At 35.0% G+C, this 16,153-nt stretch overlaps 1 protein-coding gene across 1 annotated transcript; it reads left to right on the top strand.

The window, feature by feature from the left end:
* Positions 1-565: 565 nt before the first annotated feature.
* Positions 566-16,073, top strand: LOC133190200 (cytochrome b-245 chaperone 1-like). Its single transcript, XM_061325695.1, has 6 exons — positions 566-659; positions 2,580-2,621; positions 3,070-3,143; positions 3,702-3,801; positions 4,572-4,716; positions 15,853-16,073. The coding sequence occupies exons 1-6, from the start codon at positions 572-574 to the stop codon at positions 15,995-15,997; spliced, it is 594 nt and encodes a 197-aa protein (XP_061181679.1). The 5' UTR covers positions 566-571; the 3' UTR covers positions 15,998-16,073.
* The last annotated feature ends 80 nt before the right edge of the window (positions 16,074-16,153 follow it).

The raw sequence follows: 16,153 nt of genomic DNA, 5'->3' as shown, positions 1-16,153 counted from the left end.
AGATTTTTTTTTCTTTAATAAAAAGAAACTTTTATGATACTAAAAAGGTAATATGATATTATTTTTTGATTCATGTTTTTCTCTTTTTTTTTCGTTTTGTATAATATATAAATTTCTGTTTCTAAATATAGACAGTAATATTTGTAAACAGACTTGGGTAGTTAGAACATTTTACACTGGTTTGTGACATTTGTATGTACCCTACACGTATCTATCTTGAATATATTTGTAATAATATCAGTTTGTTTGACAATTTTTCTAGTTATTATATATATAATTTTAGTTAAAGGTGTCAATGATGTCAGAATGGTCATTAACCAGTGTTAACTGATATCAGGGACCTATATACTATATATAGTATATAGGTCCCTGCTGATATATGGTCATTGAGTGATTTAACAGATCTTTGCATAAATCAGAAATGAGGCCTTTTTCCCGACGTCTAGACCTCAAACAACGAATTTCATGCTATCAACATGAATGATGAATCTAATATTAACCTACTTTATTAAAAAAAAAAAGGGTCAACAAATTTTAATTAATCTGCTTCCTCGGATTTCAGGGTTGCACAATGGGAGGAGTAAAAGTAAGAGAGGAAACAACGTCTAAGTTAAAACTGGTCAAGGAGCCAAGTTTACAATCATTTAGTGTTGTCATTGGTTTGTATCATTTTTTTTTTTTAATAGAACATGCTTTTTTCACCAATGCAATCTCATTTTACTATGTTGACCGATAGAGTGTGTGTACTGTGTAGCTATATATATTCAACATGAACAAGCAAGCTTGGTGCATTTTACTTAAAATACATGTATGACATTTCATTATTTTTCTTTTATGGGAATTTTAAATACAGATGTCTAAGAAATTTACTGTTAAAATCAAATTCTAAGGTAATTTGTACTCAGTATGTACCATATACTTGTTACATTGCCCCCAATATTTTGAAATATTATAATTGCTGAATTTATGAAAAAAAGTATCAGTTATCAACAGAGCTGTCATGTCAGGGAGGACCCTTTTCATCTTTAGATACTCATTTTAATCTTAATATTCTTCCTCCTCTCTTTGTTGGATTTAGTCATATTTAAAGGATAAAAGGAAATGTTTACATGACAGTGTTAACACTGCCTACTTGAAATCTAATCCCCCTCAGAGGCTGCACTCGAGGTTGCTAAGCTTATACTTCAGATACAGCCCCGCCTTTTTCCAGGTGTCTCATTTTACTTACACATCATAACAATTTGAAGTAAATGATGAAACATAGTAGCAGTAGAAACTGGTCTTATGTTTAATTGTAACTACTGAGTAATGAATTATGCTTGTGATATATTTTTATCCTCTTGAGAACTAAACCCCATAGGTGCTTAAAAATGTAGTACATCATACATGTGATATGTAACGGCGGTACGCAAAATGTACAGTTTTTCGTGCCCATTCATCGTGTACCGGTGGGACACCAAAATTCACGGAATATGAAAATTTGTACAGTATTTTTAATTTCTCGCTAACTGCCGCCATTTTCCTCTCATTCTAGCTCGCGAGACACTGGAAAACGTCACCTGTGTTTGACACTTGACCTTCTGATAATTGTGTAGTGTGCACAAACCATCGCGTGGAAGGTGTGAACTGCCAATTGGGATAATTATCTTGCTATAAATCCGTATCAAGATACCCATTTAGGTAGCTTTATTTTTAAAGGGGTACTTAATTATAACTGTTAATGTTTCGTAACTTGATTGAAAAAAATTAAGCCAACTTCTAAAGTTGATATACATGGCTTAATATATATGAATCTGACCCAGATCTTCATAGGTATAAAATATACGATGTTTATTACCATGATTAAATGAAATAAAGGATATAGTTTTAAGTTTTTATGTGCTGAAATTTATGTATGATTGTATTTGCTGCCGTTATTTAGCATTGCTGATGTATATATCGTAATATGAACAAGATGATGACATTGACTCTCACGTTAATACTATATAAAGCTGGCAAACAACTAACATCTAAGCTAGCTTAATTTATAGTGGATTCATAAGAACATTGTGATTATAAAACACAATATATGAAATTTTAAAGCATTCAAATCTCCATTACAACTTTTAAAATAAGACATTTGCAACAATATATATTTGTTGGTTTAGAAATAAGGTGCCTTATGAGAAGAATTTAAGCGATATTTTATACTGTTTTTTGTACCGTTTTTTGATAGGCAGTGTACAGTTTTTTCACCCAAATTCCAGTTTTTTTATGGCTCCTGTACAGTTTTGTGGTCTTTGACTTATCACATGTATGAGTACATGTATAAACAACACATATGTGAAAGCACATATACTGATACAAAAACATAATTATAACATCATCCAACGGGGAATGAAAATCAATTCATTGTAAGCGCATTTCATTATACGCATGTTTGCTATAGCCATGTTACTGTACTAAAATGTTTTCAAAATTTTCAGGATTAAACTCAGTCAAATCTTCCTTTGAACTTCTCTTTTCTTCTCGAAAGTTATCTGCTACCAGCAACAATGATGCAGCTTATTGTGAATTGTAAATTTTTTTGTATTCTTCAGCATTTATGGCATGTGGATATGGGGCTGCTATTTACAGTGAAGGTAGGCGCCAAGTACTTTTTATGTATTGTAGACTAATTTACAATGCTATGATATCTTATATAATGTTTATCAAGTATGTATCATTTGATCAGTAATGACTTAGAAGGTTTTTCTCTTTTTCCTACTGCTTTTACAATATACATGTATATTGAATTCAGTAGCATGTAAGGGGTACAATGGTGTTCCTATTAACCTGTCTACAGCATGTAAATCAAAAAGGAAGATTGTTTTATTACTGATATTCAATGTGATGATGTCAGAGGTTTAAAAAAAATGCTTAAAAAGGATTAAATCAAACCATATTTGTAGACCATTTCAGGAAAATTTTGATTTTTCTGCAGCAAATACAAGTAGAGAAAAAAAAACAATATTGTTTTATTATCATCCAACAGCTTGATATGTAGTGTCTCACATACATATAACTTAATTGATGTTCTGTTGTTTACAGATTCGGCCCTGTGGAAGGTGGTGTATGTAATTGGTGGTCTGTTTGTGGGTTTAGCATGTATTGAGGACTGGGAGGTAATCATGTGAATTGATATACTGTAGCCAAGGAACAATAACTGAATACAACCTAGACAATTATTATTATAGTCTAATCTGATATTTCTGTTTGTCATTTGTATTTGTACATTTCTGTGATATTAAGATTCTTAAGAATGAGGTGAAAACAGGATCTTGTATTCTGTATCGCATTCTTCACTTTGTAATAAAGAGTATTCAAGTTAACTACAGTAGACAATGCTTGACAAGTTGATATATTAATAAATGTCAATCTTCTAAAGACTATAATAATGTTTTGTCTACCAATTTCTGGAATATTAATACATATTTACCAGTACCTATATGTTGATGTTAAGATGTATTATGAGTTTTCACTTCTGGTGACAAATGCTTCATTCATGTAAAATGTGAAGATAATGAACAGTGATTAATCTCATAAATCCAGTAAAACAAAACAAATCATGAACAGGACAAAAACATGGACCTTTGGAAACACTAGAGGTGGGATCAGGTGCCTAGGAGGAGTAAGCATCCTCTGTTGATTGAATTTAAATACCCTTTTTTTCCTTTATACAGTATTGTGAGTTTGATCTGTCTACAAATGAACTACGCCAAACTCGTTACACAGTTTATGACAAAATTCTACAGTTTTTAACGACTAAAAATGACCATATTGGTAAGAATTTTTTTTCTGTGACTCTTTTCAACACAAAAGTGATAAAAATCAGTTTTAATAACATGTCATGGAAACAAGAAGATAGATAATTATTGAATTTTGAATTTTAAAATGTTTATAGATCTAGAATAAGTATACAGTGTGAGATACATTATATAAGTCATTATATTTATGTCATTTATTTTCATTGATTGATTGTCTGTCTATCTGTTCATCTGTGTCAGTCTGTCACAAATCATGTCAAAGTATTTTAACTTTGGAATTTCATATCAGTGGAATATTCAGAGAGTTGATCTATGACCTTAAAGTGTCATGACCTGGGGTCAAAGTATAATCTTTAAAGTCAAGGTCATTAGGCAGTGTTGATACTAAAGCCAAGTCTAAGCTATAACTTTGAAACTCTTGATTAGAATGAATTGAAACTGCAGTATATTGATGACATGTCCTTGACCTAAACAGGAAGATAATCATAGGTCAAGGTCATATTCTATGGATCAAAGTCACCACTTTATGAAATGATAATATTGTTCATTTGCTACAAATCTTGTCAAGTAACTTTGAGACCTTTGATTATGAAACATGAAGTGTATAATATGTTTAATGTTATCGTAACAAACACATGTTATGTATGTCATGATCTTGATTTATTGATTGATTGAAGGTTACATATTGATAGCCAAGTCAGATACTGAATGTTTTGAGATATCCATTCTTATTTTTAAATAAAAAACAAGACAAAATACCTTGCTTTATTTGTTTTTGATTTGTAGTTGTAACAAGCCTGTCTGACATCGTCGATGTTGAAGTGGAAGAGCAATATGTACGGTACTTTGGCAATACATATCAAACTGTGATAGTATACGACACAGGAATACGGATTGGAGTGACAGAGTCTTTCATTTATGGCAACAAAAAGTGAGTTTTTGAATTTACTTTTATAATGTGGACTCAAAAGACTCCTGAATTACACTTCAGGACTAAAGAATTCATCATGGGAAGCATCATTTTTAGCTCACCTGAGCTGAAAGCTCAAGTGAGCTTTCCTGATCACATTTTGTCCTTCAAACGTCTGTCTGTCCGTCCGTCCGTCCGTAAACTTTTCACATTTTCAGACTTCTTCTCCAGAACCACTGAGCCAGTTTCAACCAAACTTGCCACAAAGCATTCTTGGGTGAAGGGGATTCAAGTTTGTTCAAATGGAGGGCCTCAACCTCTTTCAAGGGGAGATACAAAAGTAATCTTGATGATTTTTTGTAATTTTTTTAAACGAGCCGTTTTGAATTTATAGCGAAAAATCCCCCCCCCCCCCTTCTCCTTAAGTCATGTTTCTCACGTCTTTCAGACGTGGGACGTAAACATTGTTATATCTACAAATACATATGAAAAATTCCAAGCTAGAAAATATTTTTTGCTTTGAAAAAATTATTTACATTATATATCAGAATTCTCAAAACTTTTCAGAAATTTTGGAAAATTCAGAAAATTCAGCTCTTCTATGATGTAAACAGACTAGTAAATGGAATATATTGTTTCTTATTTATTTCAAACAAGAGAGGGATCTAAAAGTACCCCCACCCCACCCCCACCCACTTTTATGCATCCTTCTGTTGCTTCTACAGATAAAATGGAAATATAGTATTCGTCTACATTAACTTCAATTTATCAAACTGTAAATTCTCCATCTATGATTAAATTATTCATGTGTCAAAATATTCATTTACAGTGATACATGTATAAAACGTTTTGTTTTGATTTGAGGAAATGTGCACTGAAATTGTTGACAGTGGTAGATCTAGATGGTCGGATATGGCCAGTTTGCCGCATATAAGATATTTGGACCATTTCAGTAAACAATTCTATTACATTTTCGGTACTTACTTAGTACATATTATAGTTTTCAGTTCCTGAGTTCATCAGAATTCATTGTAAATTTGTCTTCATAACTGTTCGGCAAACGGGAGGAAATAACTCAACAAGGGGAAGGGAAAAATGTCCCACATTTTTAGAGTTGTTCCTCTTTGATCAGTGAACTTTTGGAAACGGGTTGTAAAACATTTTTTTCTTAAAAGGAGAACAAAACAGTATTTATATGGCTAATTCTTAATTTTAAGATAGGCCCGTGATCTGGTAATGCAAATGTTACATTTTTAGGTCACCTGAGTCACTCAGGTGACCTATTGCTATCCGTTCTCGTCCGTCGTCGTGCGGTGTGCGTCGTGTGTTAACATTTGAACATTTTTAGCTTCTTCTCTGAAACCGCTTAACCAATTTCAACCAAATTTGGCATATAGCATCTATGGGTGAAGGGGAACAAAAATTATGAATTTCATGGTCCCTGCCCCCCCTGGGGCCTGAGGGGTGGGGCTAAAACCACCAAAAATAATGCAATCTTTAAAAATCTTCTTCTTTACTCCAGGACAACAAGCAGTCAAACTGTTGGCATGATTGTAATAAGCATTGAGCCCTCTACCAAAATTTTGAAATTCATGGCCCCAGGGTCAGGGGTTCTGGTGCTAGGGTGGGGTTATATAGATCATATAGTGAAAGTGCATTATTTCTTTGAAAATCTTCTTCTCTGCTCCTGGGTATTAAATAAACTAACTAAGTACATAGTTATGAAGAGCAAGAGTGCCTCTTCCAAAATTGTGAAATTCATGGCCCCAGGGTCAGGGGTTCTGGTGTTAGGGTGGGGCTCTATTGATTATTATATTGAAAATGCATTATTTCTTTGAAAATCTTCTTCTCTGCTCCTGGGTATTAAATAAAGTAACTAAGTACATAGTTATGATGAACAAGAGTGCCTCTTCCAAAATTGTGAATTTCATGGCCCCAGGGTCAGGGGTTCTGGTGTTAGGGTAGGGCTCTATTGATTATATAGTGAAGATGCATTAATTCTTTGAAAATCTTCATCTCTGCTCCTGGGTATTAAATAAACTAACTTAGTACATAGTTATGATGAGCAAGAGTGCCTCTTCCAAAATTGTGAATTTCATGGCCCCTGGGTCAGGGGTTCTGGTGTTAGGGCAGGGCTCTATTGATTATATAGTAGAATTGCATTAATTTTTTTGAAAATCTTTTTCTCTGCTCCTGGGTATTAAATAAACTAACTAAGAACATAGTTATGGTGAGCATGGCTGCCTTTTCAGAAATTGTGAATTATATGGCCCCTGGGTCAGGGGTTCTGGTGTTAGGGTGGGACTCTATTGATTATATAGGGAAAAGGCATGAATTCTTTCAAAATCATCTTCTCTGCTCCTGGGTTTTTTTCAAACAAAGGAAGTGCATGGTTATGATAAGGAAGAATGCCTCTTCCAAAATTGTGAAATTCATGGCCCCTGGGTCAGGGGTTCTGGTGAAGGGGGGGGGGGGCTCTATTGATTATATAGTGAAAATGCATAATTTCTTTCCAAATATTTTTTTCTACTACTGGTTATAAAGTAAAGAAACAAGTGTATAGTTATGATGAGAAAGGGTGCTTCTTCCAGAATTGTGAGTTTGTGGCCAATGGGTCAGATGTTCTGGTGTAAGGATGGGGCTTTATTTATTTAATAATATGGTGAAAATGCATTTCTTTGAAAATCTTTTATGCTTCTGGGGATGTTCAAGGCAAACAGAGTAAAACTTTAAATATGCAAGGGTATTTTTACCAGAATTTTGAACACCTGGACCATTTAGTCAAGTGTTCTGGTCCTGGCCAGGGCTCTATTAACTTGTATTCTGCTGAGCAAAGTTATTCCCCTTTGCCATTCACCTTTGATAATTAATCATTGTAAATAATGTATTTGAAAGCTTAATAGAATAAGAGAACTATGCAAGACAATTTATTGTATAATAAAAAAAAAGTACTTTCATAGTTTTAATGACTTGGAAATAATAGATGAATAAAAATGAGACAAAAATAACTTATCTTTTTAAATGTTCTTCAAAGGCCAAGAGAGGCCATTGTGAGAAGTAATAATATGGGGTTAAATAATAGACATTTTGTTAATAGTCTGCATGGCAGATAGATACTAGACCAATTATTTTGTTGATGCTAATCAGACTATTTTTCTTGCTTTTGGGCAACAAAGCTTCATTTGTCAGTTTATGGATCCTCTAAATTGTTGTATTGTACTCAGGTGACCGTTAAGGCCCTTGGGCCTCTTGTTAGAGTTGTTCCTCTTTGATCAGTGAACTTTTGGAAGCGGGTTGTAAAACATTTTTTTCTTAAAAGGAGAACAAAACAGTATTTATATGGCTAATTCTTAATTTTAAGATAGGCCCATGATCTGGTACAGTAATGCGAATGTTACATAACCAACTGTAACAAAAGAAAGGATTGTATCGTAAAATAGATAAAGAATATTGTTCTGCTAATATTGATCATGGATACAAGTTTCATATAAAATTAAAGAAATTTTAAGACATAATCTTTCTTTTCTTCCCTTTTTAGGTCACCTGAGTCACTCAGGTGACCTATTGCTATCAGTTCTCGTCCGTCGGCGTGCCTCGTGTGTCGTGTGTTAACATTTGAACATTTTTAGCTTCTTCTCTGAAACCGCTTAACCAATTTCAACCAAATTTGGCATATAGCATCTATGGGTGAAGGGGAACAAAAATTGTGAATTTCTTGGTCCCTGCCCCCTAGGGCCTGAGGGGTGGGGCTAAAACCACCAAAAATAATGCAATCTTTAAAAATCTTCTTCTTTACTCCTGGACATCAAGCAGTCAAACTGTTGGCATCATTGTAATAAGCACTGAGCCCTCTAACAAAATTTTGAAATTCATGGCCCCAGGGTCAGGGGTTCTGGTGCTAGGGTAGGGTTATATAGATCATATAGTGAAAGTGCATTATTTCTTTGAAAATCTTCTTCTCTGCTCCTGGGTATTAAATAAAGTAACTAAGTACATAGTTATGATGAACAAGAGTACCTCTTCCAAAATTGTGAATTTCATGGCCCCAGGGTCAGGGGTTCTGGTGTAAGGGCGGGCTCTGTTGATTATATAGTGAAAATGCATTAATTCTTTGAAAATCTTCTTCTCTGCTCCTGGGTATTAAATAAAGTAACTAAGTACATAGTTATGATGAACAAGAGTACCTCTTCCAAAATTGTGAATTTCATGGCCCCAGGGTCAGGGGTTCTGGTGTAAGGGAGGGCTCTATTGATTATATAGTGAAAATGCATTAATTCTTTGAAAATCTTCTTCTCTGCTCCTGGGTATTAAATAAAGTATCTAAGTACATAGTTATGATGAGCAAGAGTACCTCTTTCAAAATTGTGAATTTCATGGCCCCAGGGTCAGGGGTTCTGGTGTTAAGGCGGGGCTCTATCGACTATATAGTGAAAATGCATTAATTCTTTGAAAATCTTCTCCTCTGCTCCTGGGCATTAATGTGATAAACTAAGTACATAGTTATGATAAGGAGGTGGGCCTCTTCCAGAATTGTGAAAGCCATGGCCCCTGGGTCAGGGGTTCTGGTGTTAGGGTGGGGCTCTATTGATTATATAGTGAAAATGCATTAATTCTTTGAAAATATTCTTCTCTGCTCCTGGGTATTATTTAAACAAACTAAGTGCATGGTTATGATGCATAAGGATGCCTTTTCAAAAATTGTGAATTTCATGGCCCCAGGGTCAGGGGTTCTGGTGTTAGGGTGGAGCTCTATTGATTAAATAGTGAAAATGCATTGATTCTTTGAAAATCTTCTTCTCTGCTACTGGAGATTATTTAAACAAACTAAGTGCATGGTTATGATGCATAAGGATGCCTTTTCCAAAATTGTGAATTTCATGGCCCCAGGGTCAGGGGTTCTGGTGTTAGGGCAGGGCTCTATTGATTATATAGTGAAAATGCATTGATTCTTTGAAAATCTTCTTCTCTGCCACTGGAGATTATTCAAACAAACTAAGTGCATGATTATGATAGGCAAGGATGCCTCTTCCAAAATTTTTAAATATATAAGGCCTCAGTTTTTGGGGTTCTTGAGGAGGGGGGCCTCTTGATTATATAGTGAAAAAGCATTAATTCTATTAATTAATCATTAATTAATCCTGTCTGCTCCTTAGTGTTGAGCTGACAAATAAATTGCTTAGCTATGATGAAAATGGGAGCTTCGAACAGAATTTTTAAATCTTGTGGTCCTAGGGTCAGGGGTTCTGGCATAATGGGGGGGGGGGGGGGCTTTTGATAATATAGTGGAAAAGTGTTAATTCTGTGAAGTCCATAGTTATTATGATGATGAGGGTAACTCTTCCAAATTTGTAAATTTCTTGACCCTTGGTCTTGGGTTCTGGTGTTAGGGTAAGGCTTTGTTGAATCTGTAGTGAAAATGCATTGTACCTGTGAAATTCTCCTCTGCTTCTGGGCATATCAGAAGCAAACTGAGTAAAAGTTTAAATGATATAAGTAAGCATATTTCTACGAAATTTTTGAACATCTGGACCATTTGTCTATGCATTCTGGTCCTGGGCAGGGCTCTATTAATTTGTATTCTACTGAGAGAAGTTATTCCCCTTTTCCATTCACCTTTGATAATTAATCACTGTAAATAATGTATTTGAAAAGTTAATAGAATAAGATAATTATGCAAGAATGTTTATCGTATAATTCAAACATAGGTAATCAGAGATTACAGAGCTCACCTCAACGAATGTTGTCTTTAAGTAAGGCAAAGTCCCACACTAAACTAATAATCTAGGAGTGTGCATCCCTATATGCAACATTTATGCAATTTTGGTCTGATAGGGCTTGCAGTTACTTGAGAATAGACTTATCTGAAAACTTAAAACTAGTCACTCATCCAGAAAATGTAAGTCAAATCCAGCATCCAAAGCAAGTTTTGAGATTGTTCGTCCCTTGATGCATCATCCATGCAAGTTTAGTTCAGATAGGCCTTATAGTTACTTGAAAATGAGATCTGCTCCAAAAACTTTAACCTGGATACTCATCCGGAAAATGTAGGTCAGATCCAGCATCCGAAGCAAGTCCAGTAGTGTGAATCCTTCGATGTATCATACATGCAAGTTTGGTCAATATAGGGTTTATAGTTACTTGGAAATGACATCTGCTCCAAAAACTTTAACCTGGTCACTCATCCGTAAAATGTTAGTCAAATCCAGCATTGGAAGCAAGTCCAGTATTGTGCATTCTTAGATGTATCATCCATGCAAGTTTAGTCAATATAGGGCTTACAGTTACTTGGAAATGACATCTGCTCCAAAAACTTTAACCTGGTCACTCATCCCAAAAATTTAGGTCAGATCCAGCATCCGAAGCAAGTCCAGTAGTGTGCATCCTTAGATGTATCATCCATGCACGTTTAGTCAATATAGGGCTTACAGTTACTTGGAATTGACATCTGCTCCAAAAACCTTAACCTGGTCACTCATCCGGAAAATATAGGTCAGATCCAGCATCTGAAGCAAGTCCAGTAGTGTGCATCCTTAGATGTATCATACATGCAAGTTTGGTCAATATAGGGCTTATAGTTACTTGGAAATGAGATCTACTCCAAAAACTTTAACCTAGTCACTCATCCGTAAAATGTTAGTCAGATCCAGCATCGGAAGCAAGTTCAGTAGTGTGCATCCTTAGATGTATCATCCATGCAAGTTTGGTCAATATAGGGTTTATAGTTACTTGGAAATGAGACCTGCTCCAAAACTTTAACCTGCTCCAAAAACTTTAACCTGCTCCAAAAACATTAACCTGGTCATTTTTTAGCTGAAATTAGCATCTGAAACCTTGACTGGTACAATGAAACACACTAGATGCATCCTCCATGCATCTCTGACTAATATAGGCCATAGAAGTACTTGAAAAGAAAACTGCTCCAAAAACCTTAACCTGGGACGCCGACGCCGAGGGTATTACATAAGCTCCGCCAACTTCGTTGAGGTGAGCTAAAAAGTATTTTCTTAGTTTTAATAATCAGGTAGACCTGTAAGTAATAGATAAATAAAAATGAGACAAAAATAACTTATTTTATTAATTAAAAGTTCTTCAAAGACCATAAGAGAGGTCAATGCTAGAGGTCTTAATATGGGTTTTAAAATAGTACAGAAGCACTAATAGTTTGTTAATAGTCTGCGTAGTGATAGTGTTAAGTTGGGGACAGATTAGAACTTAATTTATGAGTTGATACTGAATACTAGACTAATTATTTTGTTGATCCTGATCTTCCTACTTCTCTTGCTTTAGGGCAACAAAGCTTCATCTATCAGTGTATTTAACTTCTAAATTGTTGTATTATACTCAGGTGACCATTAAGGCCCTTGGGCCTCTTGTTATGGAGGGAGGGGCAGGTTTTAAATCAAAAGAGCAAATAATCAAGGATACGATTTGGTATTTCAAAAGAAACCACATCAAGTCCCTAATCCCATATTCTTTTAATTACGTCGGGATCGATTCCATCATCATTTTGACGCTTTATTATAAACGTCAAATTTGACATCAAGTTAAATGTTTAATTGAAATCGCAAGAGTTATCTCCCCCAGTGTGTTGTACGTCTTTAAATCATGACCCCCAAGGGTAGGGTGGGGCCACAAAGGGGGATCAAAGTTTTAAATAGAAACATGTAGGAAAAAATCTTCAAAAAACTTCTTCTCAAGAACAACAAAGCCATGATAACTCATGTTAATTATACCCCACGCAACAAGTTATAGTGTTTTTGACCTGTCCATTAGTCAGTCAGTCTGTTAGTCAGTCAGTAAGTCAGTCTGGTTTTTCTTTTTTTTTGGTCAGTGCAACTCCTCTTAAACCGCTGCACAGAATTTCCTAAAAATTTGCAGATATTTAGGACACAGTGTGTAGATGTGCATATTTCCAGGAAATTCCGATCCCATTATTTTTCTGAGAATTTCGGCACTCGACTTAGATTTTTGGTCATATCTTAAATATAGAGATGAACAGTTTGGCAGCACAACTCCTCTTAAACCGCTGTACAGAATTTTGTCAAACTTTGCACATATTTAGGACACAGTGTGTAGATTTGCATATTTCCAGAAAATTCCGATTCCATTATTTTTGGCCTTAGAGTTTTGGCTATTATTGAAGAAACTTTCCAGCTACGTAATAAGAAAATCCACTGGAATCAGCTTTTGTAATGAAATTTTATGTGAAATATTCCATGACCACAAGAGACCCCTATTGATTTTGAGATCAAAATATTAATGATTCAACACACACACACACAAAATCTTGGATAGAAGTAAACAGTTCTCCCTCCTCCCCCCCCCCCCCCCCCCCTCCCCCTCAAATTAGTGCTTTGCCTTAAATAATTTCATAAGTACAGTATATTAACAAATTAATACAACTATATCATAATTTTGTTTCCATCAATTATTTAAATGTGTAAATTGTCATATGTTGGACATGGACTTACACTCATTAACAAATCAAAATCACTGAGGAATTTAAATAACAGTTTGTCAGCATAACTCCTGCACTGAATTTCCTGAAACTTTGTAGGTATTTCAGACATAATGTTATAGATTTGTATATTACCAAGAAATTTTGTTTCCGATATTTATCTAAAAACTTCAGCCCAATTAAATTTGTAACATACATATACAAAGATTTGAATGTCCTTATATGCAAGAAGTTTTGATGTGATGATTTTTTGCAGGTAATGCCCCTTTTTAAATTATACTGTGTATTTAGAGTGCATTGATTATTTGTGCCATTCATAATGTTTTGCATTGTCAAGTTTTAGGGGAGCGTGGGGTATGTGAGCTTGCTCACTTTTTCTTTCATTTGGAAGCATCCTCTGAGTCAGGTAGTGTAGATTCAAGTTTGTTCAAATCGTAACCCTTGGGGGTAGGGTGGGGCCACAATGGGAATCAAAATTTTAAATATGAATATATAGGAAAATATCTTTAAAAATCTTCTTCTTAAGAAAAGAGGTCCTTCAGATGGGATCTTAAAAACCGAGGCCCCGTGTCACGGTTAAGGCATTAGCATGATAAAGAACCCTCACTGCTCAATGGCCCTGAGTGCAGAGTAAAGGGCTAAATTTGAAGCCCTTCACCGGTATATGGTGACATCTCTATATGAGTGAAAAAAATCTTGAATGGGATATAAAACAACATACAATCAATCTCAAGAAAAGCAAAGCCATGATTTGTCATATTAATAGGAAAGCATCCTCAGGTAGTGAAGCTTCAAATGTCAAAAGGGGGTCAAAGTTTTACACAGAAATATGAAGGAAAAAATCTTCAAAAAAACTTCTTCTCAAGAACAGCAAAGCCATGATTAGTCATTTTGATATGGAAGTAGTGTAGATTCAAGTTTGTTTAAATCATGACCCCTAGGGATTGGGTGGGGCCACAATGGAGAATCAAAGTTTACATAGGAGTATATAGGAAAAACACTTTAAAAATCATCTTCTCAAGAAAAGCAAAACCATGATTTGTTACATTAATAGGGAAGCATCTTCAGGTAGTGTGGAATAAAGTTGTTCAAATCATGACCCTCAGGGGTAGGGTTGGGCCACATGAGGAATTAAGATTTTACATATTAGGAATATATATGAAAAAATCTTTTTCTCATGAACAGCAGAGCCATGATTAGTCATATTAATTTGGAAGCATCCTCATGTAGTGTGGAATAAAGTTTGTTCAAATCATGACCCAAGGGGTAGGGGATCAAAGATTTACACAGGAATAGACAGGATAAAATCTTCAAAAATCATCTTCTCAAGAACAGCAAAGCCATGATTAGTCATATTGATTGGAAGCATCCTTAGCTAGTGTAGATTCAAGTTTGTTCAAATCATGACCCACCCTTGGGGGTAGGGTGTGGCCACAATGAGGGATCAAAGTTTTACATAGGAATATATAGGAAAATATCTTTAAAAATCTTCTTCTCAAGAACAACAAAGCTATGATTAGTCATATTGATACAGAAACATCCTCAAGTAGTGTAGATTTAAGTTTGTTTAAATCATGACCCATGGGGCTCTGGTTGGGCCACAATAGGGATCAAAGTTTTACATAGGAATATATAATGAAAAATCTTCAAAAATCTTCTTCACAAGAACAGCAAAGTTATGTTATATGGAAACATTCTCACGTAGTGTAGATTCAAGTTTGTTCAAATGATGACCACCTGGGGTAGGGTGGGGCTGCAATGACTATCAGAGTTTAACATGTGGATATATAGGAAAAAATTCTCTAAAATCTTTTTTTCAAGAACAGCAAAGCCATGTTTAGTCACATTGATATGGAAGTATCTTGAGGTAGTGTACATTCAAGTTTGTTCAAATCATGACCCTGAGGGGTAGGGTGGGGCTACATCTATAAAAATCATGACACTGGGGGGTAGGGTGTAGTCACAATAGGGATAAAAGTTTTACATAGGAATATATAATAGAAAAAAATCTGCTGATTAAGAACAGCAGGGCCATATTGACTTGGGTGAGTGTTGTGGTCCATGGGCCTCTTGTTGTAAATTCAAACAAATTCAGATCTCTTGTCCAATATGCACTAATGATAGCATGAGTAACCACATAAGGCTATAAACTATATACCTTGGTAAATAAAAAATGATGAATCAGCTGGTGCATTAAGACTAGCATAAATATGACATTCCAAACTGAGAATTTTGGTTTAATAATAAGGTTAATTTTGAAAATGACAGTTTATCTTGATTTGGAGTATTCCTTCAAAACCGAAACTGGTGCAGTGGTTCAAGCGTTTGCTCTAGAGTCGTGGAGTAAGGAGTTGATCCCCTGTTGCAGTAGGTGCTAGCATGAAAAAGATCCCTCACTACTCAAATACATGTACCATAAGTGCTGAGTACAGTAAATTTACAGCCCTCCACCAGCAAATGGTGGTGTCTCAATATGAGTGAAAAATGCTCGAAGGGACATTTAAAGAAACAAACTGTAAACAAAACAATATCATACAATATACAAATATAGTTTGATTATAATGAGTCCTCTTTATTATGGTTTACCTGATACATGAATTACCTAAATATTAAAGGTGTTCCATTTAATCTTTTACATTTTGCCTTGTGTGACCTAGTTTATAAATTTTATTTACGTCCTTGATCCTTACTTTTTTTAGAGACCAGGAAGCAATTGCAGAAAAAATAAAGACATTCCTAAAGCTTGATCAACCAGATGTAACTGAAACCTCCTCTAGTGGGGAGGAGGACTTTGAGCATGTGGACCCAGAGGAACTGAAGGATGACCAAGAGAGGCCACTATAGAGGGGATTCCAGCACGTTTACAGAGTTCCTAATTCAGAAGTCTTCTACTTAATATATACCAAGGAGAAACATGCCATTTGATTTTTTTTCTCAAAACTTTGTGACTTTTTTTATCTGCTTATTGAGGAAAGAAAGTAACGTTAGGGGAAATTACCA

Source organism: Saccostrea echinata, unplaced genomic scaffold (assembly GCF_033153115.1).
Source record: "Saccostrea echinata isolate AGI-Se365-2 ecotype Australia unplaced genomic scaffold, CSIRO_AGI_Sech_v1 ptg000022l, whole genome shotgun sequence".
In the NCBI taxonomy this organism is placed as follows: domain Eukaryota; kingdom Metazoa; phylum Mollusca; class Bivalvia; order Ostreida; family Ostreidae; genus Saccostrea; species Saccostrea echinata.
This window is presented reverse-complemented; position numbering and strand designations above follow the sequence as displayed.